At 54.3% G+C, this 26680-nt stretch overlaps 1 protein-coding gene, 2 pseudogenes and 1 gene segment (V, D, J or C); 1 reads left to right on the top strand and 3 right to left on the bottom strand.

Moving 5' to 3' along the window:
• Positions 1-820: 820 nt before the first annotated feature.
• On the bottom strand, positions 821-10411 carry LOC141970335 (feather keratin Cos1-2-like; annotated as a pseudogene).
• LOC141970336 (feather keratin Cos1-2-like) lies at positions 9595-9900 on the bottom strand. Its single transcript, XM_074926863.1, has one exon. The coding sequence runs from the start codon at positions 9898-9900 to the stop codon at positions 9595-9597; it is 306 nt and encodes a 101-aa protein (XP_074782964.1).
• A 3144-nt stretch (positions 10412-13555) lies between the features above and the next one.
• LOC141970523 (T cell receptor alpha variable 4-like) lies at positions 13556-14952 on the top strand. The segment is given in 3 exon segments: positions 13556-13607; positions 14037-14358; positions 14832-14952. Coding segments are annotated over 3 exon segments (495 nt in total).
• A 10380-nt stretch (positions 14953-25332) lies between these two features.
• On the bottom strand, positions 25333-26157 carry LOC141970138 (feather keratin Cos1-2-like; annotated as a pseudogene).
• Positions 26158-26680: the final 523 nt, after the last annotated feature.

A 26680-nucleotide genomic window follows, 5' to 3' on the forward strand; every position in this document is an offset into this window, starting at 1 on the left:
CACTCCTACATCTTTTGCAGATACCTTTTGAGTGAGATTGTTTTCCCAGCACTAAGGCAAAAAAAAGTCCATTCTCAGAGCCTCCAGCAGAATTCATCTCCTCTCTAGGGGATAGCAGTAGTGGTGTTCTATTTCTGCAGGACATGCTCTGAGGCCACGGATATGTGTCTGAGCAGAGATGCCAGAAGGCAGAGCATGATTGCAACTGGCTGTGGAGGAGCCAGGGAAGTCTTCCTCATCTCCAAGAGACAGTTCCTGAGAGAGCCCAACTGCCATGTGTCCCATCCTCCCCTTCCTCTCCGAATGATGAAACATCTGCCTGCTCAGTGACCTGACTCCCATAAGTCCAGACAAAGCCTTTCTTCCTCAACAACTCGATACAATGTCCAACAACAAAAGAATAATGTGGAGACAGAGGCTGGGATGCAGAAAGCTTTAATGACTCTGAAAGAGGGAAATGAGTTCACTTGGAGAAGAGGCAGCCAGAGCAGGGAGAGCACCAGCAGCTGCCACATGTCTGTGCCCATCGGCCATTGTCGAGATCCCAGAAGGGATCCATCAGCATGGAGGGAGAGGAGCCAGCAGATTGCCCAGATTGGCTTTGGGGGTCTTACAGGCCAGAAAAAGAGAAGAGAAGAAAGAGATGAGAGGGAAGAGAAGGCAGAGGAGTTAGACTTTGGCCATGTTACCAGAGAGGCACAGCTGCCCTCCCTTGGAAGGATGCTCAGCCTCCCTGAAATCACTGGCCAGGAGCTCTGTCCTCAGTCCAGCACGAGCTTCTGGGTTCCTGGGGTCCTTGTGCGGGCTGTCACCAGTGGCTTTAGCAGGGGGGGCACCTTCTGCCACAGTAGCGGCTGGTAATGCAGGAGAGGTCAAAGCCCCCAGAGTTGATGGGCACTCCGTCACAGCTGAGGATGCTGCCAACGGCAGCGGAGGTGGAGGAGCCCACAACGGTGTTCTGTGGGAAGGAGCTGAGTATGGGGCCGGGCAGGGTCACCACCACGGGGGAGGGCTGGATGGCCACGGTGGAGTCCTGGCACTGCCTGACACAGGGCTCATTGCAGCTGTTGGCCAGCGGGGTCGGGCCGCAGGGCCGGCAGCAGGGCTCGCAGGGCTGGCACTGGTCACAGCAGGACATGTCTTGGGATGTCAGTTGCACCTGGGAGAGAGGTCAGGAAGGAAAAAAATCACAGAGGTGCCTGATGAGCAGCTTGTCATTGCAGTATGAGGCTGTGCAGAGATGTATGAGGGATTCGTGACCTCATCACGCCAGAGCCCAAAAAGAGCCACCAGCTCCTATGTGGCTACTGTCTACCCCTGAGTACAGAAGGGGGTACTCCTCAGTACAGTCCCAGCCTCCCTCTAGGCTGAACCTCTCCCCACTCCCCTCTCCCATGACAAGCAGCCCCAAGATCTGGTATGGAACAAAGCCGGTCTCAGCTGGCAGGTTCACTGAAGTGAGACCTCCTTTGTGAGAAAGCAGAGAGGGAGAAGGGACCTCAGACTCACCTGGTTCTCAAGGAGAAGGAGGCAAGAGAAGTGGATGAGAGAGCGAGGAGCTCTGCTGGCTTTTATGCTGGACCTTTACTGCCCCAGGCTGACAGAGGCATCCCTTGTAGAGGTGGTTATTATCTGACAAGCTCATCCTGAATGCAAAACATCCCACCTAATGCTATGGGCTGTGTTTTGGCTTCTGGAATCACTGTCTTTTCTTTTCTTGCTTGATGCCAGTTAAATACCCCAGTGAAAGCATCTCTTGCGTGACAGGATGAGAAGCCCAAGCATTTCCGGAGCAAGACATGTCAGCAGGAGCAGAGGACTCACCTCACATCCTGAAGGAATCCATTAAAGGACACTCAAGGTAGACTAAGCAGCTGGTTTAGACAACAAACACAGACATAAAATATGTGCACATGCACACACACACAAATCTAAACCTCTAGTCATTCAGAGTTGGCTCAGAAGACTCAAGACAGCCAGAGAGAGCATTACACACTGTGCACACAGGTGTTGGACTGCAGAGAGTCATCTTCTCCAAGCTCTATTTGCAAGGGTTCTGTGTAGCTCAGAGAAGACCTATCTGTGCTTGGTGAGAGCAGGAGATGCAGGTGATGAGAGCAATGAGCCCAGCTTGAGCCCATTCACCCCACAAAAGCCCGTTCCCTGCTCTCTGTCTGTCCCTGAGTACCGTGGACATGGACGTGGGCTTTAGGCATGGGATGGAGGTGCTTGTAGGCGCTGGCAGGACAGACTGTGGGTTCACACCTGATCACATGATGAAGCAAGCCATGGAGATGTGACCAGGCAGGCTGGCCCTGCTGTGAGCTTATGCTGTCTGGGGAGTTCAGAGGCCACCATGGGTCAAGGGCAGGGTCAGTGTTTCCAGAAAGAGGAGTCGTTCCGCTTGCCGTGCACATCTGCTTTGGGGTGGGATAATTCCCGCGTGTGAGCTGATGTCTCTTCAGTGACTGTGGCAAGAGTCTGCAGTGTCTGTCAGAGCAGGTCCAGAGGAGGCCACAATAATGATGAGGAAACCTGAATGAGGTGGGTTTGTTGAGCCTGGAAAGGAGACAGCTCTGGAGAGACCTTTCAATTCTTAAAGGGGGACTTATGAAAGAGACAGGGAAAGATGTTATGAAGGGTCTGTATTGACAAAGGGGCAATGGCTTTAAACTGAGAGAAGGTAGATTTAGATTGGTCATGAGGAAGAACATTTTTTGACTATGGTTTTCAGACACTGGAACAAGTTGAATCTAGAAGTGGAGGACATCCCATCATTGGAAATGTTCAAGGTCAGGTTAAATGGGGCTCTGAGCAACCTGACTTAGGGAGAGATGTCCCCACCCATGGCAGGAGGCTTGGACTAGATGATCTTTCAAGTTCCCTTCCAAAACAAACTCTTCTATGATTCTGTGAGTCTATGAATTCTGCTGGTAAGTGAGTCTGAGCAGAAAGAGCCTCTACACAAGGATGTGCTGGAATCTGAGTTGGTCCCACAGGGCTGGAAGGACATATCCCCTGAGGGGACCTTGTTCCATTTGACTCACTGTCACGTCCTATTCAGAAGAGGGAGATACGTGACTCAGATTCGCAAATCCCCAGTGGAGCGGACAACAAGTTTCAAAGTCCAAACATTTGTTAACTACCCACAATGTACCAATTGAACACACAATAGTTGGCTAAGTATATGTCAAGTTGTGGCGAGCAATGCAATATCATTTCTTAAAGAAAAAAGCAAATGAGGGAGATAGAAGGAATGGGGGAATAGAGATCACTGGTCTGGGTTTCTGCATTGTTCCCACCAGCAAGGGTTCCAGGAGGCAGCCATCTTTTTCGCTTGCATCCATCTTCTTTGCTTCACTGCACTCTCCAGGCCCTCATCTTTCTTTCCCCACCCACCCCTCCCTTGATTTACACCCACTTTCCTTGTGTCCATCCTCTAGTTCAACTCACATACCTACTTATCCCATGTACGGGGAGGAGTAAGTTGTTTCATGGGATGGTGTAATTAGCAGGATCATGTTAGCCTTCGTTAGCATATTGGGGAGTGTTAACTTTAATATGCATTTCATGGATAATGAAGCAAAGGGCATTCACCAGACAGATGGCCCTTGAAATCTGGCCAGGTGACCCAGAGCAGAGCCGTCCTGTCCCCACAGGGCTCCCCTCTCCAGCTGCACCTTGTGGGTTTTGGGCAACCTTATCAGCTTCTAACTCCACACCATCCAGTCTGTGACTCATAGTTTTGTGTTTGAGTGTTTGAGGCATTTCTTTGATCAGCCTCAAATTTTGCTTTCTCAGGCTGTTTTTCTTAATTTCTCATGGGCCTGGTTTCTCACCTCTCACAATCACAAGCCCTTAATTACCGATATTGTCTAAGAGTGAGATGCAAAGCATGGCACACAAGTCAGAAAAGACTCCCTCTCCCTCATGTGGAAGCCCTCGTTTAGGCCGCGGGCATGGCAGCAGGAGGCTGCAGCAGCACTGCACAGCTTTGTCTTCTATCCCCAGATGACCTTCTTGGAAGAGTGAAGACACTGGTCAGGGTTGGAATGTGCCTGGCAAGGTGAGGCAAGAGTGTCTTTCCAAATCCTTGCTAAATTGGGAAGGAGGAAGAAGAGCTGGGCGCTCTTTAAGAAGGAAGCATTAATGGCTCAGGAGCAGGCGGTCCCCAGGTGCTCTAAGAGAAACCAACACCAGAGAAGACCACCCTGGCTGAACAGGGAGCTTTGGCTGCAACTCAGGGAGAAAAGGAGAGTTTACAGCCTTTGGAAGAAGGGGCTAGCCACACACCGTGATTACAGAGAGGCTGTGAGGCTATGCAGGGAGGAAATCAGGAGGACTAAAGCCCAACTGGAAATTAATTTGGCCTCTGCAATCAGGGATAACAAGAAATGTTTCTATAAGTACGTCAGTAGCAAAAGAAAGTCCAGGGAGAGTCTCCATCCCCTGCTAGATGCAGGAGGAAATTTGATAACAAGTGATGAGGAGAAGGCTGAGGTGCTTAATGACTTCTTTGCCTCAGTCATTAATAGCCAGGTTAGTTGTACTGATGAAATCCAGCCTCCTCAGCCAGAAGAGAGAGACTGGGAGAACGACCCCCCTGCAATCCAGGAGACAGTCAGTGACCTGCTGCATCACACAGACACACACAAGTCTATGGGACCAGATGAGATACACCCGAGGTGCTGAAGGAGCTGGCTGGGTGCTCGCCAGACCGCTTTCTATCATTTCCCAGCAGTCCTGGCTGACCGGGGAGGTCCCGACTGATGGGAAATTGGCCAGTGTGACGCCCATCTATAAGAAGGGTCAGAAGGATGTTCCAGGAAATTACAGGCCTGTCAGCTTGACATCAGTGCCTGGGAAGCTGCTGGAGCAGCTCATCCTAAACACCATCATGCAACACATGAGGGACAACCAGATGCTCAGGCCCAGTCAGTGGGATTATGAAAGTCAGGTCCTGCCTGACAAACCTGATCTCCTTCTATGACAGATCAACCTGCTTATTGGATAAGGGAAAGGCTGTGGATGTAATTTACTTTGACTTTAGCAAGGCTTTTGACACCATTTCCCACAGCATTCTCCTGGCAAAAATGACTGCTCGAGGTTTGGACAATCGCACGCTTCGCTGGGTAAAAAACTGGCTGGACGACCGGGCCCAGAGAGTTGTGGTGAACGGAGTTAAATCCAGCTGGCGGCCGGTCACGAGTGGTGTCCCCCAGGGCTGGGTGTTGGGGCCACTCCTGTTTAACATCTTTATTGATGATCTGGAAAACGGGATGGAGTTCACCCTCAGTCAGTTTGCAGGCGACACCCAGTTGGGTGGGAGTGTTGATCTGCTCGAGGGCAGGGAGGCTACAGAGAGACCTGGCCAGGCTGGAGCCATGGGCTGAGCCCAACTGCATGAGCTTCAATAAGGCCAAAAGCCGGGGGCTGCCCTTGGGCCACAACAACCCCCAGCAGCGCTACAGGCTTGGGGAGGAGTGGCTGGAGAGCTGCCAGTCAGAGAGGGACCTGGGGGTATTGATTGACGGCCGGCTGAACAGGAGCCAGCAGTGTGCCCAGGGGGCCAAGAAGGCCAATGGCATCCTGGCTTGTGTCAGCACTGGCGTGGCCAGCAGGGACAGGGAAGGGATCTGAGCCCTGTGCTGGGCACTGGTGAGGCCGCACCTTGATTCCTGTGTTCAGTTTTGGGCCCCTCACTACAAAAAGGACACTGAGTTACTCCAGCGTGTCCAGAGAAGGGCTACAAAGCTGGTGCAGGGTCTGGAACACATGTCCTGTGAGGAGCGGCTGAGGGAACTGGGATTGTTTAGTCTGGAGAAGAGGAGGCTGAGGGGAGACCTCATCACCCTCTACAACTCCCTGAAAGGAAGCTGCAGAGAGCTGGCTTTGAGCCTCTTTAGCCCAGTAGAAAGTGACAGGACAAGAGGGAGTGGCCTCAAGTTGCGCCAGGGAAAGTTCAGACTAGAGATTAGGAAGCATTTCTTTCCAGAAGGGGTTGTTGGGCGTTGGAATGGGCTGCCCAGGGAGGTGGTGGAGTCCCCATCCCTGGAGGTGTCCAAGAGTAGGGTCGATTTAGAGCTTAAGGATATGCTGTAGGTGGGAACTGTGCTAGGTGAACGGTTGGACTAGATGATCTCCGGGGTCCTTTCCAACCTAGATGATTCTGTGATTCTGAGGAGTTTAAAGTAGGTATGGAGGGGGAGGTCACCACAGACTGAAGAGCAGGGATGTCACAAGGGTAGAAGAGGTATGCATGGGGGAACAGCATGCCAGGGGAGGCTCTCACACTTCCCCTGTGGCGCGGGTGGTGGTGTACTTAGGTGGCTGCTACATATCTCCTGCTCAAGAAGAGAGGGAGGCAGATGACACCTTTGTCAGGCAGTTGGGGAAAGCTTCATAGTCACAAGCCCTGGTTCTTACCTGGTACCGCCTCAGTATCTACTGCAGGAGGAAAATGACTGGGCACAAGTACAAAAGGACATACCTGGGGTGTATGGAATGCTAATTTTTGATGCAGGAAATCCATAAAAGGATTAGGGGAGAGGATATCTTAGATCTGCTACGCATAAATGAGGAAGAACTTCTGAATTATGTAAAGTTCAAGGACAGTCTTGCCTGCAATGACCAGGAGACAGTGGAGCTCAGGATGCTCAGAGGACTGACAGGACAAACAGGAGGATGAGCGCCCCTGACTGGAGAAGAGCACGGCTTAGTCTCACCAGGGACTTTCCTGCTTGTCTGGATGCCATGGGAAACTGCCCTGGAGCACAGAGGGTCCCGGGAGAGGGGGTTAACCTTCAAGACAGCCTCCTCAGAGCACAAGGATGGTCTCTGCAATGTTCAGAACGGTGAGTCAGGAAAAGCCAAAGCACAGCTGGAGTGGAAACTGGTAATGGAGGTGAAGGGAAACAAGAAATTATCTCTGAGCCGATTGGCAGCAAAAGGAAGGCTGAGTAGATGAGGGCTCACTGCTCGGTGAGGAAGGGGAGAAAATGACAAGGAGAACGTTGATATACTTGATGCCTGTTTCTACCCTGATTTTATTGATATGGCTTCTCCTTAGGCCCACCACATCCCTGAACCTTCCCACAGACTCTCTGGGAATGAAGCAGCACCCACAGTAGAAGAAGAAAGATCTAAGGAGCTCTTACTCTCACCTGGCGATACACAAGTCAATGGGATCACTTGGGAGGCATCTAAAGGCGTTTCAAGGAGCTGACAGGACAGTTTCTACTCAGTCCCTGGAATGGAGATGGAGCAAATGTTCTCAGAAGCCGTTCCTGAGCTCATGAAAGGAAAGAAGGGATTTAGGAGCAGCTGACATGAGTTAACTGAGGACAAATCACGCCTGAGCGACCTCATTGCTCTCTGTGAGGAGGTGACTGGCTCTGTGGGGAAGGGGAGGGGCACTGGCTCAGCTGTACCTGGATTTTAGCAAGACCACTGACATACGCTCACGTGTGCACACACACGCACACCTATACCCGCACCGAGGTACGCACACACACAGGCATGCACACACAGAGACATGTGTCATATCTGAGCACTTAGAAAGAGGTGTGTGCACACAGGTTTCCAAAGGAGCCCACGAGCAGGCACAGGCACAGCCACCCCCCAAACCAACACGTACACACAGATATTCCACACACATGCTGACATATATGCATCCTCCTGCACCCATGGCTGTGCAGATACTCTTGCACGTTCATGCACAGCGCTGTGCACGCATAAAAGCACACACCTACACCCCCCTGTGCCCACACACTTACATCTCTGCAGACCATTGTCACACCCGTCCGTGCTCAGCTGCATGAAGGCACGTGCATGTGATAAAACACATACGCCCTCATCAACAGATGTGCACAAACACACTTGCAGCCATTATTTGTGCGTAGGCAAGCAGGAATGTGCATGTACGTGCAAATGGACACGTGAGCACAGCCAGAAGAACATGTATGTGAGCATGAACATGCACACACAGCTCTGACAACCAGGAAGTTCAATGCCAGTTCTCAGCCTCTTGCCAAGACAAGTCCTAGGCAAGTCCTTCAGGCCCTGGAGTGAAGGCAGTGAATCAGTTCCTGCCATTGCCATCAGCTTTAGGGAGATCAGGGGTTTGACTGGGCTTTATTCAGGTGTTTTCTCACTAGAAAAGTGAGAGACAAAGCTGTCATGGCTTTTCCAGGCATTGAGCCTTTCTGTGTCCAGGGTCTGTGTGTCAGTGATATAGGTAATAACTAGAGCACATCCATATTGCTGCAGCCACAAAGAATCCCCACATCACAAGTGAGAAAATTCTTAGAGCCTTAGATGCTCTCAGCTATTCTTAGTGACTTCATGAAGGGAGATGCAAGAGTGGGGGACTGGCCCCTGTTGTGGAAAGGAAATGGTGCCTCAGTGGTGTATTCACACAGCAGCAGAGAGTGGTGTCCCTGGGACAAGCCAGACTCCCCACAGACTGCAGACACTGAGGCTGGGGCACCAGAAATGAGAGTGTCTGTTTCCAGTAAGAGGCACTCAGCCTCTTCCAAATATTCCTTAGAATGTCATTAATTAGTGCGAAAGCTACAGAGAAGGAGAGGATAGTATAGGAACCTTACATCCCTTCAGATGCTGGGAACGCTGAGCTGCTCTACATCAGCTGCTCTCCCAGAATGAGAGAATCACAGAACAGTTGAGGTCAGAAGGGACCTCTGGGTGTCATTTGGTCCAAGCCCCCTGCTCAAGCAGGGCCACCTCCACCCAGTTGCCCAGAACCGTGTCCAGGTGGTTTTGGAGGAGGGAAGATCAGTGACCTCCCAGGGCAACCCACAGCAGTTCTCAGTCACTCCCACAGCACAGTACAATGTGATGACCCCTTGCCAGGGCACAGGGCACTGTGTGCATCCCATCCATGCAAGGATTACCCCATTTGCATCAGTCAGGCTTTTAGAGTGTTTAATTCAAATGGAAACAGATCTCGTCATCATTTCACCTGTCTATCACTAGAAACTGTCCAGCGTTGACAGTGAACAAATACCAGCAACTTTCACATCCTTGCATCACAGGGTGTAAATCAAGGTGTACAGCACAGGAATAAGTGTGGTGTAAAGAACAGCTCCTGCTCTGTAAAAAACAACCTCTGCACAAACGCCCTTAGGCTGAAATGTAAAGATTCCATGGATCCTGTGCCTTTCCTACCTTCCATCTCTTTAGTTGAGCTGGAAAACCAGGGCTCACGCCAGGAGTCAGCAGCAGCACTTTGGCAGTGCTTTGGCAGAACTTTGATGAGTCAAGAGAGTGAAACAAAGTCCCTCCAAGTGGAGGTCAGCAGCACAGAAAGCCCCAGGGGCAGCTGAGACCCTGCAGTCCTTGGCCGTAGAGAAGTTCCTGCGTGATGTCTGTCTGCCTGTCCCAGGAAGGGAGAGGAGATAGATGGACCTTACCCAGCTGGTGCTGGGGTGTGTGAGGGGAGAGGCAGCAAACAAGAAAATGGAAAGAAAGGCAAAACCATTCAGCTATCCTGAAACAAGCTCCAAAAGTTGATCCTCTGCCCAGCACCATGTTCTGAGTTCCTCAAGGTGTGTCCATGGGGCTTTGCCAGCCCCTTTAGCAGGGGGGGCACCTTCTGCCACAGTAGCGGCTGGTAATGCAGGAGAGGCCAAAGCCCCCAGAGTTGATGGGCACTCCGTCACAGCTGAGGATACGGCCAACGGCAGCGGAGGTGGAGGAGCCCACAACGGTGTTCTGTGGGAAGGAGCTGAGGATGGGGCCGGGCAGGGTCACCACCACAGGGGAGGGCTGGATGGCCACGGTGGAGTCCTGGCACTGCCTGACACAGGGCTCATTGCAGCTGTTGGCCAGCGGGGTCGGGCCGCAGGGCCGGCATGGCAGGCACTGGTCGTAGCAGGACATGTCTCTGAGGGTGGAGGTGCACCTGGGTAGAAGCAGGGAGGAAGCAGAGCACAAGGGTGGGTGAGGACCTGCCTGGTTACCCTGTTACCAAGGAGCCAAGGCCGCTAAAGAGTGGGGACAGGGAATTGTTGAGGGAGTCACATGGTCTTCATTGCCGTATGAAGAGCAGCATGGCCCAGGGAGGTTCTCTCCTAATTCATAAACCAAATGTCCCCTCAGTCACATGCCAGCCTCTCTCTAAGCAGATCGTGTCCCCACTTCCCTTTGTCATGACAAGAATATCCAGACCCCAGGACAGGACAGAGCAATATCAGCTGGGAGGTCTCCCAAGTGCAGATCTCCCTATGGAAGAGGAGGAGAAGGGGCTTCAGACTCACCTGGTTCCCAAGCAGAAGGAGCCAAGAGAAGGGCATGAGAGAGCAGGGACTTGGGCTGCCTTTTATACCTGCCCTTCACTGCCGCAGGACCAGAGGCACCCTTTGCAGAGGGAACCATTTTCTGACAAGCTCATCTTGAATGCAAACCATCGCAGCTAATGATATGGGCTGTGCTTTCCTTTCCTGCACTGCTCCTTTTCATTGCCAGGTCTGTGCCATGCCCATTGCCCAGTGGAGGCTTGTTCTGAGCGCTGGGATGAAAGGCCCCAGGATTTCTAGGGCAGGAATGCAGCAGTGCTGGCAGAAGACTCAGCTCAAGTGTTGGATGTTTCCAGAGCAGGCAAGTGATGTCAGCCTGGGTCGCTCGGGTGGGGATGTTTGAAGTGTTATTAGAATGAAATTCCAGCCCTCTTCAGACGGATGCCGTGGGATCCCACCCATGAAGTTATACCGTGTCCATGTGTTTGCCTGCCTCCCTCCTCAGCTCACCTCCGTGGTCTCTTGTTGTTGCCTCCCCAGGTGTAGGTGTTGTGCTGCTGGGGTTTGACCCCACCCTGCCTGACACTGCCCAGTCCCCAGGGATCCTCAGCAGTGTCCATGGTGCCTTTTGTCCCCATGTATGTACTTTCCTTGTGCTTACTTGTAAGCTGATGGGTTTGTGTGGATGCATATGGGAGAACAGAGATGTGAATAATTCCATGCCAGTGTGCAGGAGCCCATGTGTGTGTGTGTGTCCTTGTGTGTCCTTCATCACGAGGGAATGTGCTGCTCATGGCAGGGACACTCTCCTCTGCTCAGTCCATGAGCACCACAGAGCAGCAGGTTCCCGGGGTCAGAAGGAGCCTGAGTGCAGCTGAACGGTGATGGCACCAGCCTGCTAGAGATGTGTCCAGGGAAGAGGCTCTGAAGTGCAGCCCCTGGCTCCTGAGCCCTCCTTTTCCTGCCTCTCCAAAGCTCACGCTCCGCTGCTGCCAATGTCAGGCCACTGCAAGGATGGTTTCACTCCAGCTTGGGCCCTTAGTTTAATTCAGTGTAACAACCCTGGCAGTGCCTCAGCATGGCTGGCAGTGCCCCCTCCCTGCCTCTCCAGGCCAGGACACGGCTGCTCTCCCCAGCTCTAGAGAGATCAGAGGGATGGGGATTGCTTTCTGGGCAAGGAGGAAGGCTGAGGAATCCTGCTGGCCATGTGCTGGCCATCCCTGAGGGGATCTGCTTCCCAGGCAGTGTCAGTTGTGTCAACATGGACATGGCCATCTCTCAGGTCCCTACCATGAAAAATGTGTCTGTGCATCTGTGCTGTATCAGGCAGGGACTGAGATCTTGGATGAAACAGGTACTGAATGAAAGGAGCATGAAGCCTGATATCGCTGTGCTGTGAGGGGAAAGACAGACCCTGTGCCTTTCACAAGGAAATCCAGAGAGATGATGATGGCTTGGACTTCAGACTTCTGCCCACAGGAACCTTCATGCCCCACACTGGAGTCTCACTCTGAGTGCCCAGCACCTGTCCCAGAGCAGCAAGGGATATGAAATTCAAGACTGCATCCCCCAAAGCCTGCTGCTGTCCCACAGGGCTGTCCAGGGGAGACTCTCTTGCCAACAAGGGCTGTCTACAGTGGGTCAATGTTCTAAGCCCATCTCCCCCCCAGAATATTTGTCTGCCTGGGCTCAGGCCCAGCTTGGACACAGGGCAGCCAAGGCTTCCCTCTTCCCTTGAGTGACCTCGGTGAGATCAGTGCCAGGGAGCTCTGCTGGGAGAGCTCAGCCAGGGCTGAGTCCCCTCTCCGTGGAGCTGCTGCTGTGCTGAGGGTCTGGTGTAGCTGAGGGCCACCCTCATTGCTTCCTCAAAATGTAACAGACACTATCGAACAAGAAAAGGGCACGTGGAAGGAGTACCTAGAAGTCAGCAGGACCTTTGACACAACCCTGCACTTCCTTTATGACCGTCCGCCTCAGTGTAGTGGCAGGTTTTATGTGCCCGCGGTCTCCAGCACCTGAGGACAGGGTCCCAGAGCCCTGCGCACAGCGTGGCTGCTGACTTCTGTACCACCAAGGTGTCCCTGTTGAATCCCCTGATGCTCACCCTGAGCGATCGGGACATGAAAGCTGACCTGACCAGGTTGTGTGGTGGGAGGGGGCTGGGCCTGAGTCCGTAGGTATTTTCCATCCACGTGAGACACCTTTGGACTGAGGAAGAGGAGGGAGGATCAAGGGCTTGTGAGTCACGGGGTCAGCTGGGGAGGGAAGCTGTCTGAGAAATGCTGGGCAGGAGGGCTGGGTTTGTCCTTGTGTTTGCAGGGAGGAAGAATCCGTCTGGCTCCAGAAAGGGGCTGTTTCTCTCCCAGACCACATCCCCGCCAGCAGCACTGATGTCTCCTCTTAGGCGTTCAGCTTCTCCCGCTGTGCTTGTTGCACCTCCCCTGCTTGCACAACCTCCCCCCTGCCTGCCCTCCTTGCCCCGAGAAGTGCCCGCCAGCCCTTGGTTCTTCCTGCATCTTGCCCGGCAGTCGACACGTGCATGGCGGGGCCTGGAGACTTCACCTGAAATCTCCCTTTGCCTTTTGCCCCGATGGAGGAGAGCACCCAGCAGCAGACCCGCGTGCCCTTTCCTCGCGGATCGGCTCTGAAGCGCCCGATTTTCCCACTGGAACTTGCAAAGCTTCCCACCACGCCCTGTTGCCGTGCCGCTCCCCATTGCCTTGGGCTCCTTCCAGGGCCCCGGCATCCCCGCGGCCGAGGTGGCGGTGCCGGTGCCGCCTCTGCCCGCACTCCCGCACAGCCCGTGTCGCTGCGGGCAGCTCCGCTCCGGCCGGTCTCTGCCGCGGCGCCGCCTCCTGCTGGCTCCGCGCTCCCCGCCGCTGTTCCCGGGGCCGCTGCCGGCCTTTCACGGGGCCCTCGGCCGGCGAGAGAGGCTCCGAGGGCAGCACCAGTCCGAGGGGCCCCCGGGGCGGGCTCGGAGTGGTTCTGGGGTGCCTCGTCCCCGCGCAGCAGCAGCAGCAGCGCCCGTCACCGGGATTCAGGAGCTGGGGCAGCGCCGGGTGTCGCCGCGGCGGCGGCTCGTCCCGGCCCCGTCTGCGCCGGCCACTGCGGGGGGACCCGGGCTCGGCAGCGCCGCGCTCCCCGCCCCGCTGCCGCCCCGCCGCGGGCGCAGGGCTCAGCCCCGGGGCGGAGCTGGCGGCGGCGGAGAGGAGCGGAGGCGGCGGAGAGGAGGCGCCGCGGCCGGAGCAGAGAGCCGGGGCTGGCGGGGGGCAGCGAGGCGCGGGCGGCGGAGCGGCGGGATGCGGCGGGGCCGGGGCGCAGGGCTGGCGGGGCTGGCCGCGGTGCTCCTGGGTGCGCGGGGCTGGCGACGGCGCGGGGCGGGACAGGGCTGCGGGGACCGAGGCTCGGCCTTTTTCAACATTATTCCCTTCTCTGTCCTCCCTTCTGCCCCCAATGAGATCATTCCCTCCCAGGTTCCCTCTCTATTTTCTTACTCCGCTTCTCCATCCATCCATCCATCCATCCATCCATCCATCCATCTCTCCTTCTCTCCCAGCCAATCTCTGTTCCTCAGCCCCTTCTCCTCTTCCTCACTCGGACTGTCCTTCCAAACCTCCCTCATACATTCCTGTCCCCAAACCACCACTCTCCGAGAAACTGTCTCTCCATCCTGTGTTCTCAGATCACACCCCCACCATCTGTGAAGTGTCCCCTTCTCCCCTCTCCCGCTGCACGACACGTTCAGCTGAAGCAAAGTGATTCTTCTTTTCTCCTCGGCAGTGGCTGCGGGCAGAGCCCAGGTGCAGCAGGAGCCGTCGGCAGAGACCAGCGAGGGCACCGGCGTCGCCATCAACTGCTCCCACCCCAACATCCAGTCTAACGACTACATCCACTGGTACCGTCAGCTCCCGGGCCGAGGCCCCGCATTCCTGGCGCTCGCTCTGAAAGGCTCCAAGGAGCTGCAGGCCCCGCCGGGGCGGCTGTCGGTGGCGGCAGACCGCCGGTCCAGCGCCCTGTGGCTCGCCCGGCCCCGGCGCGGGGACGCGGCGGTGTATTACTGCGCGCTGGGAGACACGGGGAGAGGAGCCGGGGCTGCGGCCGGGCACGAACCGCCGCGGGCGGGGCCGGGCGGGGCCGGCGGGGGCGGGGGGACAGCCCCGGGCGGGCCCGCCAGGGGGCGCTGCCGCTCCGCCCGCCGGGGCCGCCTCGCCCCGCCCGGCCCCGCCCGGCCCCGGGCCCCGGGCCGCTTCCCCCGCCCGCCCGGCCCCGCCACCGCCACCGGCACCACCGGCCCCCCCCGGAGCCAAGGCCTGGCCTCAGCACCTCTTCTCATTGACGGCCGCGGCGGGTCTGTGCTCCTGAGGGCACCGAAGAGCCGCGCTCGGGCAGCGCTGCCCGGGGAGAGGGAGCCGGGCTGGCCGAGGCAGGCAGGGCAGGGCGGCCTTTCCCCCAGGCTCTCTTGCTGCCTCCCCACGGGCTCAGGCTGTGCTGCCCGACGGGGCGTCCTCGGGCCGGGCTCTAAGGGACACCTGGCCCTGCTTGTCTTTGTCTTCTCCTTTTTTCTCCTCATCTCAGTGGGAAGAGCCTCATCCTTGTCCCTGTGGGGAGTGAGCAGCCCCTGAGGATGCCGATGTGTTTCCTCCTTGGCCGGCTTTCCTACTTGGAGATCTGCGGTGCCCGCACCACTGTCCCCTAGATGCTGGAGACATTCCTTGTCAGCAGAACGACCATTTGTGTTTCCTGCTTTCATTTTCCCACTTCTTCCTGGGTCCGTTCCTGATCCCCTCGGCCACGTCCTTTGAACATTATGTCACCGTATGCAAAGTGCTCAGTGAAAAACTCACAGGGGAATGGGAGTTGTCCTAAGTTCATCACACTTTCCCTGCTGCTTTTTCCTCCTCACACTCTTCCCCTGCTCCAGCGTGGGCTCCTCTCCACGGGGCCACAGGTGCTGCCAGGAGCCTGCTCCAGTGCGGGCTCTCCCGTGGGCACAGCTTCCTTCAGGGCACATCCACCTGCTGTGGCTGGGGTCCTCCACGGGCTGCAGGGTGGATATCTGCTCCACCATGGACCTCCATGGGCTGCACGGGGACAACCTGTGTCACCATGGTCTTCACCACGGGCTGCAGGGGAATCTCGGCTGTGACACCCGGAGCACCTCCTCCCCCTCTTTCCTCACTGACCTTGGTGTCTGCACGGTTGTTTCTCTCACGTTTTCTCACTCCTCTCTTCCAGCATCTCTTGTACAACAGTATTTTCCCTTCTTTCCTTCAATATCAGAGAGGTGCTACCAGCATCACTGGTTGGCTCAGCTTTGGTCAGTGGCCGGTCAGTCCTAGAAACAGCTGGGAATGGCTCTGCCTGACAGGGGAGGCAGCTTCTGGCATCTGCTCACAGAAGCCACCCCTGCAGCTCCCCTGCGACCAAAACTTTGCTCTAGAAACCCGATGTATTCACCCCCTCTGCTCTGCAAGTCACATATTTTAGAATTATCACTACTACATACATTCATCACACAATCTACAATGTTCACAAACTTCACTTACATGAACAAAAATAATTCCTTCACACCAAAATGTACTTTATCTCTCATCCCTTCTCCAAATTGCGACAGCAGAAATTCCTGACAACTATTCCACTCGTCACACTGCAGCAATATTTACTCCATGTTCCACAGTTCCCAGAGGCGCCATTTTAGAGACATTTGTCTTCACAGATGTTATAATTGATTAGACACAGGAATCAAATGTACTTTAAGTAAGTTTGCTGATGATAATGTATGAGGAGGAGCTGTGGACTGCCGGGAGAGTAGAGAGGCCTTGCAGAGAGAGCTGGATAGACTGGAGAGCTGGGCAGTCTCCAACCTCACGAAATGTAAAAAGCGCAAGTGCCGGATTCTCCACCTGCGATAGGGTAGTCTTGGTTATAGGTACAAACTGGGGGACGAGAGGCTGGAGAGCAGCCCCACGGAAAGAGATGTGGGGCTTTGGGTTGATGGCAAGTTGACTGTGAGTCAACAGTGTGACCTGGCAGCCTAAAGGGCCAACGGTGTCCTGGGGTGCATCACGCAGAGCACAGCGAGCCGGTCGAGGGAGGTGATTGTCCCACTCTGCACTGGTGCGGCCCCACCTCACGTCCCGTGTGCAGGTTTGGGAGCCTCGGCATAAGAAGGACATCAAACTCTTAGAGTGTCCAGAAGAGGGTGACCAAGATGGTGAAAGGTCTTGCGGGCAAGAATTATGAGGAGTGGCTGAGGTCACTTGGATGGTTCAGCTTGGAGAAGAGAAGGCTGAGGGGTGACCTCATCACAGTCCGCACCTTCCTCAAGGCGGGCAGCAGCAGGGGAGGTGCTGATCTTTTTCTGGTGACCAGTGATAGGCAATGGAATGGAGAGGAAAAGGTCAAGGAAATGGAATGAAGCTGCATCAGGGAAGTTCAGCCTGAACGTTAGGAAAAGGTTCTTCACTGAGAGGGTGGCTGGTCACTGGAACAGGCTCCCCACGCAAGCGGTCACGGCACCAAACGTGTCAGAGTGCAAGGAGCCTCTGGACAATGCTCTCGGTGATATGGTTTAGCTTTAGGCAGTCCTGCAAAGAGCAGGGAGTTGCACTCGATGATCCTTATGGGCCCCTACCGACTCCAGATATTCTATCATTGCGTGATGCCATCACATGTCAGCACACATGAAACACATGTGCATGCACAGCCAGTTGCACAGGAGCCCCTGCACACGCACACACACACACACACACACACAGTCCCGAGACTTGTCATCACATCAGTGTTGACGTGCTCAAACGCACTTGCACACTCACACTTACATGTAGATAGACGTGCAAGCTCGTGTACAGAGATAGATATGTGCTCGTCTGCACACACAGATGCCCACACACATACACACACCTGCACACTGACACCACACACACTTACTTGCTCACCTGCAAAAGCTCCCGCGTACACAAACGCACGCACAGACACACACAGACAGGCACTTGTTCACACACACACTGGCAGACACTCACTCTCGCATGTGCTAGAGACCATCCCTATTGCTGCAGCTGCAGGGCTTCCCCACTTTACAAGGCAAAGCCATCTCAGAGTCAGACAAGACCCAGCCCGTCCCTGGTGATCGCTGTAGGGCAGCTGTGGAGGTGTGGGACCAGTTCCAGCTCAGCACGGGGAGAGGTGCTGCCCTGACATGCTCCCACGGCAGCAAAGGGCTGTGTCTGGGGTGAGCCAGATGCCCTGCGCCTGCAGATGCTGAGGCTGGCACACCAGAGAGGAAGCTGGCCTGATGAAGTTGCCTTAAGATAAAAACCTGCTCTGCAGTGGGTGGCTGACGTGTTCGAGGGAGAGATGGGCCAGAGGGAAAGAGGAGGAGGCAAAGCGAGTGAGGCACCTGTAGACAAGTGTCTCTGCGAGGTACTGGAAGAGATAGGAGAAGTCCCCTTTCCACCTGGACGGGCTAAGGATGATAAGATTTGGATCCCACCTGGAGGTGGAATTCAGGTCTGTCCTCATGCTGGGATGTTCCCAAATTGCTGTGAGAGAGGGTTCAGGGTCTTGTAGGAAACAGGATATCTGGGAGAGCAAACAATAAATATGATGGAACATGGGGGTGCAAAGTAATTCATTCCAGAATAACATTTCACATGACCTGAGTCTTTTCTATGCCTTGTCTCTGAAACTGATGGCTCCTTTGGCCAGCCTTTCCCTTTTCCTTCACGTTTGCCCCATCACGGGTGTCCTGGAAAGTGAATGCCATGGCTTAGTGCTGCTGCAGGTGCTGCAGGGACACACTTCAAAGACTGAGCTCACCTTGGGGTTTCCCCCCAGAGCCATGACTCAAGTGACCCGGTTTTCTCTGTGGACAGGGGCCTTTCAGCATCTTGAGGAATTCACTCCCCCGAGGAACTTCCCCAGAGGTCACTTAAAGACCCGTGGAAAGTGAAAGCCTCCATATCACTGGGGCTGTCTGATCAAGGCCATTTCCCTTTCAAAGGGAAGAACAAGTCAAAGTGAAAGTGAAAATCAAGGCACACAGTGACAGCAGTCCCTCAGGAAGTGATGAGGGAGACAAGGAGGGGGACCAGAGCTCTTCAGCCTCTAATTGATGGGCCATCAGGGAACTGCAGGGGAAGCTTTGAAGTGCTTGAGGCTGAGCTTTGTAAGTGACAAGAAGTGAGGAGAGGAACCTGAGGGTTTGGGGTGTTTCAGGGGGGTCCTGCAGGACTAGACAAGAGTTCTGAAGGAATGCTTAGGGGAAGGGTCAAAGGTGGTGGGCAAGAGGGGACTGGGGAGGAGTAAGGGGAGGCTGTTATTGATTTGATGTTAATTTGAGCTGATGTTAATGAGTTTTGGTGAATTTGATTTAAATAATGATTGTTCTAGAGTGATCGTGCAAGCAGTCATGCTGCTACAAAGTCCTTTGTAAAGTCCCAGGCTAAGGCCACGCAGGCGGGTAATAATCATTAACCAGGTTTCTATTACAGAATAAGATTCATGACCGGGTACTGTTGTTAGGCTGATCAATAAGGACAATTTATTGCCCTGTAGTGCAGGTGTTCTGAAAGGATACATCAAGTTTTCCAGAAGATACGTTGTGAAAGGGCCTCGAAAGATGTCAGAGTTGTAATGTGAGCCAAATGCCTGGAGACAAGGACACTGGAGGGTGTTTCTTTCGAGTCAGTAGTCCATGGTGGTTGTAAAAGCAGTCCCCCGACTCATTTCAGGAGTGGAAAAAGGTGGGAATAAGAAAATGAGTTACGGGAATATTTATGTGTATGTATGAGAACTTGTTCGTTGTGAGTTACTGTATCCTATATAATCAGCATGTTACAGGTGCGAGGTGTTTGTTGGGGGTGAGACGACTCCCCTGTGCACCCGGCCATTAATAAAGGAGTGTCTGCTTACCTACATGTGCTGGTTTAAGCCCTGCCGGGACCGGAGAGCACGTTGCCGTTGCCCCTCGCCCCCCCTCAGCCGGTCGGGCTGGAAGTGAGGCACAAACCCCGGGTTAAAATAAGAAGAGATTTAATCCAACAGTGTGATAAACAATCTGAACAACTGCAGTAGCAATGATAACAACAATAAACAGCAATAACAGTGAACAAGACCGAAGATATACAGAGAAATACCGCAACGGTCCAGGAACAAACCCGACGTGTGCTCCCGCCACCAAAAGCCACCAAGGAAAAAGTTCCCGCCTGGACCCGAGGTCAGCATGGTATGAATAACCCGCTGGAGATCCCTTCCCCCTCTCTCTCTGCTGGGGAAACTTAACCCTATCCTAGCTGAAACAGGACAATACATCACATTGGTGTCGATACGTTCTTTTATCCTGTTTGGTGACGAGGCAACAGAGGGGAGGAAGGATAAAAGGAGCTCCCTGCCCCTAAGCAGGGGCTGGTCAGTGCACTTGCCGGGATGAGCCCTGTGCCTGATCACCACAGTCCCCCCCGATTCCTTATTAAATCCTTCCTTAAGCCCCCTTCTGTGTAGCTTCACTCCCTTTCCCGTGTGTGAGTGCTGCAAGGTCTGAGTGCCAGTAACTGGAGAGACTGGTGTGCAAGAGAGAGCTGGGTGCCACTAACTGGGCGAACAGGCAGTGGCTACAGGGCTTGTAGACCTTGGTGCCAGCCACTGGAGAAGGGTCACGGGGCCTTTTGCTCTTTGTGCCAGCACCTGGCGGGACTGATGTATAAGCAGTGACTCCAGAGGGTGTAAGTGTGTGTGTTTTCACTGGGAACCGTATGTCTCAGTCATACTGGAGACAGAGCAACAAGGGGCCTCTTCCATGATGAAGAGCCTGGAGCAAGTCTCGTATGGAGATCCCAGCTGAGAGAGCTGGGACTGGTCAGCACAGAGAAGTCTCCGGGGAGCTCTCATCACTGTGTGCAAATATCGGGAGGGAGGGTGTGAAGAAGGCAGAGCCAGGCTCTTCTGCGTGGTGCCCTGTGACAGGACAAGAGGCACTGGGCACCAAGTGAAACACAGGAGGCTCTCTCTGAACGCCAGGGAACCCTTTTTCACTGTGATGGTGAGGGAGCACTGGCACAGGATGCCCAGAGAGGTGGAGCAGTCTCCATCCTTGGAGGTCTTCCAAATCCCTCTGGACATGGTCCTTTGCAACCAGCTCTAGGTGCCTCTTCCTGAGGTGGGCTTGTACCTGGTGACCTCCAGAGGTCCCTTCCAAATGTACCAATTCGTTGGTTAAGTAACACGAGACGTGAGGGGATGCTGAGAGAACTGGCCTTCTTCAGCCTTCCAAAGAGAAGCTTAAGAGAGAGCTTTCTGATGCTTCTAACACTTGCCTGGAGGATGCAGGGCCAGATGGAGTCAAACTCTTCTTGAGCACACTGATAATGAAAAGGGCAGGAAAACCAGTCTGGAACAGGGGAGAAGCCTGCTAGAAATTTGGAAACGCAGGTGCCTAACTTCTTCATGAACGATTGTCTTGTGGTTACTATGGGCCACTGCTTGCAGGAAAAGGGATTCTGTGGTTCATGGGGTTTTGTTTTTTTCAAACAGAGGGTGAAAGTTCCCACTAAATGGAGAGTTTGAGAGGGACAGTCACGGTCTTCCATGTTGGGAGTGTCATTCTTCAGGTGTCTGAGACCTACATCCTAGAATGGTGCTGGGAGAAGCCTCAGGGCAGACACTGATGGACCCAGGTGCAGCCAAGCCAGACAATGTGTAAGGGCAGGGGAGAGGAAAGAAACGGGAATGAAGGAAGGAGAGATTCATGGGGATGTGACCCTGAGGTCAGTGAGAATGGCTGCAGGCTGAGGACTCTGGCTCAATTTCTGCTCTCATTTGAAGTGCCAAAGTCCTAATGCTGCTGTAGATGTCTGCTGTGACTCTTAGGAAGGCAGATCCATCTCTGTAGCCCCTTGCAGGCTGAGCTCTAGCCTGCTCTTCCACCTGGGAAAGGCTTTGCCAGCCACAGAACACTCCACAGTTCTAGAAACCTCTTGTCGTGCCATAATGATGTGCAAAACTTCCACGAGAATATTCCTATTATTACCATTGTAGTTACCTGGATCATTACCGACCACACTGTGGAGGGTTTTTTACGCTTTTTATGAGACAACCAAAATGAACAGTCTTTTTTATCTCTGCTGTGACTGGTGCATGGGATCACTCTGGAACTGATCTGGGAAGGGGGTGGCAGGAGGGGTATCCACCTACCCATCCCCCAGCCCATCCCGTGCCCTTCCAGCTCTGGGGTGCAGGGCTGCCCCATCCCCACCCCTCACAGTGCAGCACCTCAGTGGGTGCCCGATGTGCTCCCTGGGTATGTGTCTGGGTGACGCACTGATCCCGCGTGCTGTTCCCTGCGGACCCCTTACCCATTCCCCTACGGATTAGTTCCCCTGGTCACCTCTGGGTTTGTGGCATCCAGCAGCCTCGCTGGAGCCAGGTTCCTCTCTCTCCCCATAGGTGCCCCCACCAGAACAAGACACAGGCGGAACCCCTGGGTGCTGCACAGCAGGGTTCATCTCCTATTTATGCGGATTTAGGGAAAAAATATTGCTCCCCGGAAGCTGATGAAGGACAGGGGAGAAGTAACAGAACTGGAGGAGGCTTCTGTTCTCAGCAGAAATAGCAACATCCCCAGAGAGCTGCGGACACCAGGGGAAGGTGTGAAACCTCATTGTGGAAGAAACGCCTGACCTCCCAGATGGCCCGGCAGGGGCTGTGCAGAAGAGCAGGTGATTCTAGCTGGGGGGGTGAGGACTCCAGTGTCCGGAAACAGCCCCTTTCCAAAGCTGGAGCCCCCAGAGCCCCCAGGGCCCCTCACTGTGGAGATGCTGAGAAGGCCCTTGGCTGAGGGAGCCACAGGTGTTGCTGCTGGAGGAGGGAGAAACCCAGAAGGAGCATTTCAGGCACAGGGAGAACAGGTCGTTTCCCTCCCCACTTCTTCCTTTGCTCCCCCAACAGAGCCGTTTCCGGCAGCTCTGTTATCTCGGGGCTGGGAGGTGCTTTTCTGACTCTCTCACTCAGCAAATGGGCAGGTTGGTCTCGACATGCACCTCGGATATCTCATCCTCACGGCCTTCCTGGGGCAACTGCTGGGTAAGTCCGGGCTTTCTGTCAACAAATACTTCTACTTCCCCCACGGAAACCATCACAAACCTCATCAGGATGATGTGGGGAGCTACTTTTCACAATAGGAAAACGTTAGGAAATGCTGGCTCCAGATGCTCTTACTGTTTGAAACAAGAAGACAATTGGGAGAAGAGATAGATGAGAACCCTTTTTCTGGTTTTATGTCTCCTTCAATCCATCTCTCTCTCTCTGTCTCTCTTATGACACACCTGCTGTCATTCTCAGCTCTCTCTGAACTCCAAGATTTCACCCTTCCACCACTAATTAGCAGAAAGTGTCAATGCTGCTACCAGGGCTTTAAAGCCCTCAAGCCACTGACATCAGTGGGGTGTCCCATTCTGCCTCTTGGCTGGCACACACCTGCCATGGCCTCCAGATTCCTGCTGGTTGGCAACACAACCACGGTTCTCTCTTTCCAACACTGGGCTCAGCACTGCATGTACTCAGGGAGCTAGGAGCCCTCCACAATGACAGGGATGGGGAAGCAGGAGGAATCTTTTACAATATCTTCTTGGACCCCTTAAACTGCTGGAGGTGTGCTGGTCAGAGAACATAAATTGAGGCATGACAGGCTGTTCTGTGTTTCTCTCAGAAGTCAGGGACCAGGGAGAAGGAGGATGGGCACAGCACAGCTCTCCTGGGGGTCTACAGTGGTATGACAGCACCAACCTTCAGCCCAAAACTAGTCTCCACATTGCTGTGCCCAGGCCTTATGATGTTCTTGCAGAGCAAGGGAGAGGGAAACTTCTCCTCCAGGATTTTGCATCCACTCCTTGTTTTCTTGCCAGAACCCTTCCCTGTAGAGCTGCTGACCTTCCATTTCTTCCAGGCACCACGGGGCAGATCACAGTCACCCAGCAAGAAGGACAAGTCACAGTGAAGCACAGAGACACCTTCCAGACCAACTGCACATACCAGGTCTCTGCCTTTGATGCCTTGCTCTGGTACCAGCAGAGGAAAGGCCAAGCTCCCCAGCTGCTCTCGTATCAGGCAGCAGCTGGCCCCAGGCAGAGCGGCCGTCTCACCACGTTGCTGAACACCACAGGGAAATACAGCGTCCTGCAGCTGGAGGAAGTCGAGGTCTCTGACAGCGCCTTGTACCTCTGTGCTGTGCAAGACACCCTGGTGCAGGGAGGTTCCTTGGCTGGGCAAGAACCCAGGGGAGGGAGGGGCTGTGTGTGTGCAAGGCTGAGCTTGGGGGAAGGGGCCCTCAGCTCTCCCCTGGCACCTCTGCTTCCCCTGGGCACCCAGGGATCTGCAGGTCAAAATCTTCTTCCAGGAGGGGACAGTGTCAGTGGTTTGAGAAGAAGGCAAATGTGGTGTCAGAGTCTCAGATCCTCTTGTTTTCACCACAGGTCACATGATTCTTCTGCCCATTACCTCTGCTGTGGGGTCAGGCAATGCAGGAGGTTGTGGCTGTTTGGTCAATGGTTCCTTGCTGCTGCTCTTTGCTTTCTGTTATTCCCCGCTGCACATTGCTGCTTCAGGTTTTCCTGCAGGCCTGTGTCTTAAGAGAACGTGCTGCGGGATGTGTCCATCAGAGGTCAAAGATAGATGTAAAACATAAAAAACATATCACGGTGCAACGCTCCTTCTTGTAATTGCATGATTATTACAATAGTGGACAATAGTCTGATCCACGTTGTGGACTCTCCTGTTGCTGCGTCACCATGTGCTGGGATCCAGAGGACCTGCTCTGCCCAGTGCACTCTGCTGGTCCTTGGAGCCCTTCTCATGCCCGACCTCATGGGCCTGCCAGGAGAAGACCCGGCCTTGGGGAGAGCTGCCTCATGCCTGCGGGAAGGCCAGGCAGCACTGATGGACCATGGGGGCTTGGGCACTGGCTGCTGTCCTTGGGGTGCCCTGTCTGGTGGGAGCCGGGGGTGTGTGAGTGACAGGAGGGCTCTGGTGTGAGGGCTGGACAGGCTGATTCCAACATCAGCCTTAGGGTCATTATAGCCCCTTGAACTGTGTAACTGCTGGTCTGTGTAGTGATCCCTTTGGCGGATGGAGGGTGTAGAGGTGACCTGTCATTGCTATCTTTGCCCTTGTATGGAGGTCATGCCCCGTCATTATTTTGACACATGTGTAGATGAGGAGGAGAATTTCTGGGGCTGTTTTAAAAGTTTTTTCTCACAAGATACCCACTCCTACATCTTTTGCAGATACCTTTTGAGTGAGATTGTTTTCCCAGCACTAAGGCAAAAAAAAGTCCATTCTCAGAGCCTCCAGCAGAATTCATCTCCTCTCTAAGGGATAGCAGTAGTGGTGTTCTATTTCTGCATGACATGCTCTGAGGCCACGGATATGTGTCTGAGCGGAGATGCCAGAAGGCAGAGCATGATTGCAACTGGCTGTAGAGGAGCCAGGGAAGTCTTCCTCATCTCCAAGAGACAGTTCCTGAGAGAGCCCAACTGCCATGTGTCCCATCCTCCCCTTCCTCTCCGAATGATGAAACATCTGCCTGCTCAGTGACCTGATTCCCATAAGACCAGACAAAGCCTTTCTTCCTCAACAACTCGATACAATGTCCAACAACAAAAGCATTATATGGAGGCAGAGGCTGGGATGCAGAAAGCTTTAATGACTCTGAAAGAGGGAAATGAGTTCACTTGGAGAAGAGGCAGCCAGAGCAGGGAGAGCACCAGCAGCTGCCACATGTCTGTGCCCATCGGCCATTGTCGAGATCCCAGAAGGGATCCATAAGCATGGAGGGAGAGGAGCCAGCAGATTCCCCAGATTGGCTTTGGGGGTCTTACAGGCCAGAAAAAGAGAAGAGAAGGAAGAGATGAGAGGGAAGAGAAGGCAGAGGAGTTAGACTTTGGCCATGTTACCAGAGAGGCACAGCTGCCCTCCCTTGGAAGGATGCTCAGCCTCCCTGAAATCACTGGCTAGGAGCTCTGTCCTCAGTCCGGCATGAGCTTCTGGGTTCCTGGGGTCCTTGTGCGGGCTGTCACCAGTGGCTTTAGCAGGGGGGGCACCTTCTGCCACAGTAGCGGCTGGTAATGCAGGAGAGGTCAAAGCCCCCAGAGTTGATGGGCACTCCGTCACAGCTGAGGATGCTGCCAACGGCAGCGGAGGTGGAGGAGCCCACAGCGGTGTTCTGTGGGAAGGAGCTGAGGATGGGGCCGGGCAGGGTCACCACCACGGGGGAGGGCTGGATGGCCACGGTGGAGTCCTGGCACTGCCTGACACAGGGCTCATTGCAGCTGTTGGCCAGCGGGGTCGGGCCGCAGGGCCGGCAGCAGGGCTCGCAGGGCTGGCACTGGTCACAGCAAGACATGTCTTGGGATGTCAGTTGCACCTTGGAGAGAGGTCAGGAAGGAAGAAAATTACAGAGGTGCCTGATGAGCAGCTTGTCATTGCAGTATGAGGCTGTGCAGAGATGTATGAGGGATTCGTGACCTCATCACGCCAGAGCCCAAAAAGAGCCACCAGCTCCTATGTGGCTACTGTCTACCCATGAGTACAGAAGGGGGTACTCCTCAGTACAGTCCCAGCCTCCCTCTAGGCTGAACCTCTCCCCACTCCCCTCTCCCATGACAAGCAGCCCCAAGATCTGGTATGGAACAAAGCCGGTCTCAGCTGGCAGGTTCACTGAAGTGAGACCTCCTTTGTGAGAAAGCAGAGAGGGAGAAGGGACCTCAGACTCACCTGCTTCTCAAGGAGAAGGAGGCAAGAGAAGTGGATGAGAGAGCGAGGAGCTCTGCTGGCTTTTATGCTGGACCTTTACTGCCCCAGGCTGACAGAGGCATCCCTTGTAGAGGTGGTTATTATCTGACAAGCTCATCCTGAATGCAAAACATCCCACCTAATGCTATGGGCTGTGTTTTGGCTTCTGGAATCACTGCCTTTTCTTTTCTTGCTTGATGCCAGTTAAATACCCCAGTGAAAGCATCTCTTGCGTGACAGGATGAGAAGCCCAAGCATTTCCGGAGCAAGACACGTCAGCAGGAGCGGAGGACTCACCTCACATCCTGAAGGAATCCATTAAAGGACACTGAAGGCAGACTAAGCAGCTGGCTTAGACAACACACACAGACATAAAATATGTGCACATGCACACACACACGAAAATCTAAACCTCTAGTCATTCAGAGTTGGCTCAGAAGAGTCAAGACAGCCAGAGAGAGCATTACACACTGTGCACACAGGTGTTGGACTGCAGAGAGTCATCTTCTCCAAGCTCTATTTGCAAGGGTTCTGTGTAGCTCAGAGAAGACCTATCTGTGCTTAGTGAGAGCAGGAGATGCAGGTGATGAGAGCAATGAGCCCAGCTTGAGCCCATTCACCCCACAAAAGCCCGTTCCCTG

The sequence above is a fragment of the Athene noctua genome, chromosome 25 (assembly GCF_965140245.1).
Source record: "Athene noctua chromosome 25, bAthNoc1.hap1.1, whole genome shotgun sequence".
NCBI classification, from domain to species: domain Eukaryota; kingdom Metazoa; phylum Chordata; class Aves; order Strigiformes; family Strigidae; genus Athene; species Athene noctua.